Source organism: Adiantum capillus-veneris, chromosome 23, assembly GCF_014529385.1.
Source record: "Adiantum capillus-veneris isolate H3 chromosome 23, ASM1452938v2, whole genome shotgun sequence".
In the NCBI taxonomy this organism is placed as follows: Eukaryota; Viridiplantae; Streptophyta; class Polypodiopsida; order Polypodiales; family Pteridaceae; genus Adiantum; species Adiantum capillus-veneris.
Window position 1 is genome coordinate 143,172,120 of NC_140953.1, and position 4,742 is coordinate 143,176,861.

General features: G+C 44.1%; 1 protein-coding gene across 1 annotated transcript; it reads right to left on the reverse strand.

Moving 5' to 3' along the window:
* Positions 1–1,769: 1,769 nt before the first annotated feature.
* MKK9 (MAP kinase kinase 9) lies at positions 1,770–3,403 on the reverse strand. The gene has a single exon (XM_086497079.1). The coding sequence runs from the start codon at positions 3,248–3,250 to the stop codon at positions 2,156–2,158; it is 1,095 nt and encodes a 364-aa protein (XP_086353205.1). The 5' UTR covers positions 3,251–3,403; the 3' UTR covers positions 1,770–2,155.
* Between the last annotated feature and the right edge of the window lie 1,339 nt (positions 3,404–4,742).

Here is a 4,742-nt window from a genome sequence, read left to right on the forward strand (position 1 = left end):
GAGAAAAATCTTATCCTTTCTAGCACCATATAACATGCAATTCTCCCTTTGCGTCCTTAGCCACTGACTAGTAGGGAGTGAATACAATCTTTGGACAATATGGCTACAAACAAACTGTGTTTGGAAAGCCCCCCTGCTCATCTGGTCTCTACATTCAAATACACTTTTTAATCTCCTCTCTCTCACCAAGAATTCTATAACTTCTGAAGACCAAGGCATTTGGAGGGCAATACAACTTACTTTCAAATGCCAAACTTGGTTAAGGACGTATGTAAAGTTCTACTCTCCCAGAAGATTGCTTCTCATTGGTAAGAGTCCTCGGTACTTTTCAAAATCAAGGTTAGCTCCTCATGTTGGATGTATGAATTTCTCCTCTCCTCGAGTCTTGAAAAAAAAAGTAAATGACGAATGAGGCAGAGTTTAAACCCACTACCACTCACAACCAAGCAATGTGCTCTAACTAGCATCTATGACTACATTGTGTTGCTTGTGGCATACTCCACACATACATGCTGTTATACAAGCTAAATTAGAACCTGTCCCTCGTCCAGAATAGCTCCCTGGCCAGGTTTAGTCTCCCGTCCCTCTTTAGCTTCGCAGACAGAAAAAGGCCCATGTTACTTTCAGCTTCTGCATTTGCGCGCCTCCATGTGGAACTCAAATGGTGCCGGCTGCCGTTTGCACAGAAGTGCACAACCTTTCAGCCACATGAGCTGGCTCAGGAACCAGCTCAAACGCCTGAAACTGAACAAGGCATTAGAAAGACAAACTTAATAATAGGACTTAATAGGGCACATGCATCCCTAAAGGTAGAAAGTATTAGAAGAATGCCAATTGAATGTAACTTAGAAAGTGGTGTGCATGTTTGCTAATATGCCTTCAACATGTACCAAGGCAAGTCTTAAAATAGCCCATAATCTCCCTTGAAAGGGAAGAGCCACAATCATTCACACTCGCGCATGAACAAACGTACAAGCATACACCAATACAAAGGTCAGCACACTAAATTTCTCTCATGGGTAGTGAACAAAGCATCAGATGGAAAGAGTTGATCCAACAAAACAGAATCTACATACAGGTTCTTCAACAGCAGCATACTGTTCTTCACCAGCTGGCTCTTTTTGTCTTGCTAATGGTTAAACCTGATGCATAAATCAGTTTATGCTTTAGCTTGCATCAAAGCATATTCACCTCCTCTGACTATGCGCATGGTCAACAAGTCTCTCTAGTGTGAGGTGCACCTTAACTTCTCAGTTAGCAAGTATTTCCTCAGTGCACTTTTCCCCACCCTTTTGCTTGACCCTGAAATCAAGTCAATCTTATTCTCCAACAAGTTGTTTCTAATAGTCTAAGGGACTTGCTGGCTGCTTTTTTCAAGAAAACATTCTTCTCTCTGCCCTACAGCTTCAAAAAGAATCCTCAAAGCTGCAATCTCTAGCACTAACATAATTGATTGCAATGACATGAAAACCTTCAGGTGCATTCATCTTCACACACTGTGAACTTGATGCTGCAACTATGTCCAAGCTAAAACTTGGACGTGTGACAGACTCTGGTACCCCTGTGTCCGAGGTGGTCAGTCTACTTCCACAATGCCATCTTCACAACAAAGATATGTGTCTTTTCCAAGAAACAAAAGGCGGTTCCATAATATCGTCTATGCAGTGGCCTGCTTAAGCAAGATGAAAGGGAGTTCCCCTTACACATGGATAAACAAATATTTGTCTTCAAGACATGCTCTCAGTAACTAGACATCAGAAGACATAAACTTGTACCGAGTAACATGACCCCTTTCATGAAAGAAACACAAGACATGACAACAACGATTACTCAGTAGCAGTCAGTGTGCTACAAGACAGTTATATAACCCTCGAGCAAACTGCTTCTGTACCTGAGCTGATGAACAAAAGTGTACTTTGAAGAAGCATATACACAAAGGTTGCCTTTTATAATAAGGCATAAGCATAACTTCCTTGACTGTGCAAGCCTCTGTAGCTGCCAAACTTCTGAAAACTATGTGTTTTTTCCTGATCAAAGCTTGAGAACAGGAAGAAAGGAATCAGAAAGACTTAGCTCTATTCCTCACAATGCTGCTCAAAAATGAAACAAGCATTGACAGAAGGGCCCTGATAAAACCCAATTGTGTAAATCTGTGCTACAAATTCAAAGACTGCAACAGCGTGGACAGATCAACAGGACTTCCCTCATCTCTAGCAACAAATGGATGTGAAAGAAGAGAACAAGCACGCGGCCTTAGTGCTGGATCCTTTTGAAGGCATCTCTTTATGAAGTCTTTGAACTGGGGAGAGGCATTGGCAGGCGGTGAAGGAGGTTCAGAGTAGCAAATCGCGACCATGAGAGTTGGCCAATCAGCTTTTTGTCCCGGAGACAGGAAAGGGAAGTAACCAGTTGCGCATTCCAGAAGACTGAGACCCAAGCTCCAAATGTCTGCGGCATAGCCACTATAGTTTCCTCCATGGCTGTCTGGATCAAATCTTTCTGGGCTCATGTAGGCACATGTTCCCACAAAAGAGTTACAGGGTGCCAGAGTGCTTGCCAGAATGGTGCTCACTCCAAAATCAGCAATTTTGACTTCCTGTTTGTGGTTGATGAGAAGGTTGGAAGGCTTGATATCTCGGTGAACTATTTTGTTTATGTGGAGATAATGCAAACCTCTAAGAACCTGCCTAGCCACTTCGGCAAGATAAGGTTCCGCCACCACCTTTTGGGCTTCCAAGACGTTGGCAAGGGAGCCCCCATCCATGTACTCCAACACAAATGATATCTCCCCCACCTTATCGGCACTTCCATAACAGCGCACCACATGTGGGGAACTGGCACGCCGGAGAATGTCCATCTCGGTCAAGATCTGTTTCCTTACAGCTAGTTCATGCTTTTCCTGGATCACCTTCAGCGCATAAAGTCTTCCGCTGAGTTTGTGCTGCACTTGATATACTTTGCCGCTGCTGCCATGCCCCAACACTCGCAGCTTGATCGTGTCTTCGGGATCCACTTCTTCGCAGTGGAGGGAATCACTACTGGGCAACCGCCAGGCAGGGCCAGGAGGCCCCCAAAATCTGCCCGATATCTGCTTAGATGATGCTGCGGTATTGGGGAGGGGCAAAGGAACAGGTGCAGGCAGCGGCAGCGGTAATGGCATCCCCTGCTGCTGTTTACCAAATCCATCATCCCTTGTAGGTATTACTGGCAGCTTCAACCCCACTTTAGGCCTCTTCTCTTTCGTAGACATGCTACACCTTCAAAGGAGAATGAAGAAGTGGACGAAAGCTCTCGCTCGCTGTGTGTGTGTGTGTGTGTGTGTGTGTGTGTGTGTGTTTCGTCGGTGTGCTGGAGTTAAACAATGTGAATCTCGAGAATTGCATCGATAAAAACTAGAGAAAAACGACGAGGTCGCTTCCTTGGGCGCCTTCCCGCGTGAAGAAGCGAACTCCACTTCAGACTTGAATCGCTAGCTTCGTTGGAAATGTCCACGTGCGCGACCTTTCTCTTTTGCCTTTGCGACTAGTCTTCGTCTGCGACTCGGCAATGGCGAGTTGACGTCGGCCATTGTGCTATCACTCAGCACTGCTATGTTCAGGTAGCTTTTCACCACGGGTGCGGACATAAAGCCAGCGTGCAGTAAATTTCAACTTAGGCTACGGTCACGCGAGGCTTAGTTATCGAAAACTACTGTCGACAGGCGCTCAGAGCAAGAACCGGGAGCAACAGGTAGAGAGAGGAAGAACCGGACGCATAAGGAGAGAGAAGCAAGGCAGTGACCGGCAGTGGAACCACTTAGTTTTGTAACTATGCTTGAAAAGGCATAGTTGCAAAACTATGCCGGTGAAAAGCTGCAACTTGTCAGACAGTTTGGGCGCAACTAAGCCTCGCGTGACCATAGCCTTAGGAAACTGCCGCCACACCCTCGTTTGTAAGTGACAGGGGGTGTCACTTGAGGGATCTACGGGGTAGGGGTTATTTTTCGGCGGGGCGGGTGCTTTAGACCGTCGGATTAACTCAGCAAGGTCACTCGTAACATATGCACTTACCACGTGGGTTCAATAGAAGCATATTTAAACTCTAAAATTGTCGTATTTTTATTTATAGAGAGGCGTCATTTAAGAAAATTAAAAAAAAAAAACAAATTTAATGGGAAACGAGTATGTTACAATCATGGACAATGCACAAATAAGACTCACTTCTTGCAATGCAGTGATCTCTTCTTATATTACGTGCCCTAAGACTAAGTTTCTACCAACTTCTTCTTTCAAGCGCTTTCTTGCTCCCATGGTCTTATTGGAAACTACCAAAGCAACCCACTTTTTGTTGGCATATTAGTTATGATGGTCAATGATACGTACACTATGGTAGCAAAAGTCCAACATCCCGTTGGTGATTACTTGAAGATGGATGGAGAATGCAAGTATTGGCTACATGCAGCTAACAAGAATTGTTGATGCAACATGCCAATAGGATGTCAGAGAATCTAGTATTTTGTTTGGATCACATCAGAAATACATTATGAAAGTGAGCTTCCTTTTAAGAGAATTCTTTAGAGGAAAACTATAAATTGTGTCGAGTTGATTTCATTGCACACATTAGAACATTAAATCATGCACATAACTCAAACAAAATAACACAATTAAGATTCACAAATTATTGAGGATCAAATTTTCTTAGAGCCCGTGCAAGTCTCCCCTCCAAAAGGACTTTGTAATATAATTCTCTTTCAAAGAGAGATT

Bases quoted from the DNA above. Each gene is read 5' to 3' on its own strand.
- MKK9 (XM_086497079.1), bottom strand. From the start codon at position 3,250: ATGTCTACGAAAGAGAAGAGGCCTAAAGTGGGGTTGAAGCTGCCAGTA.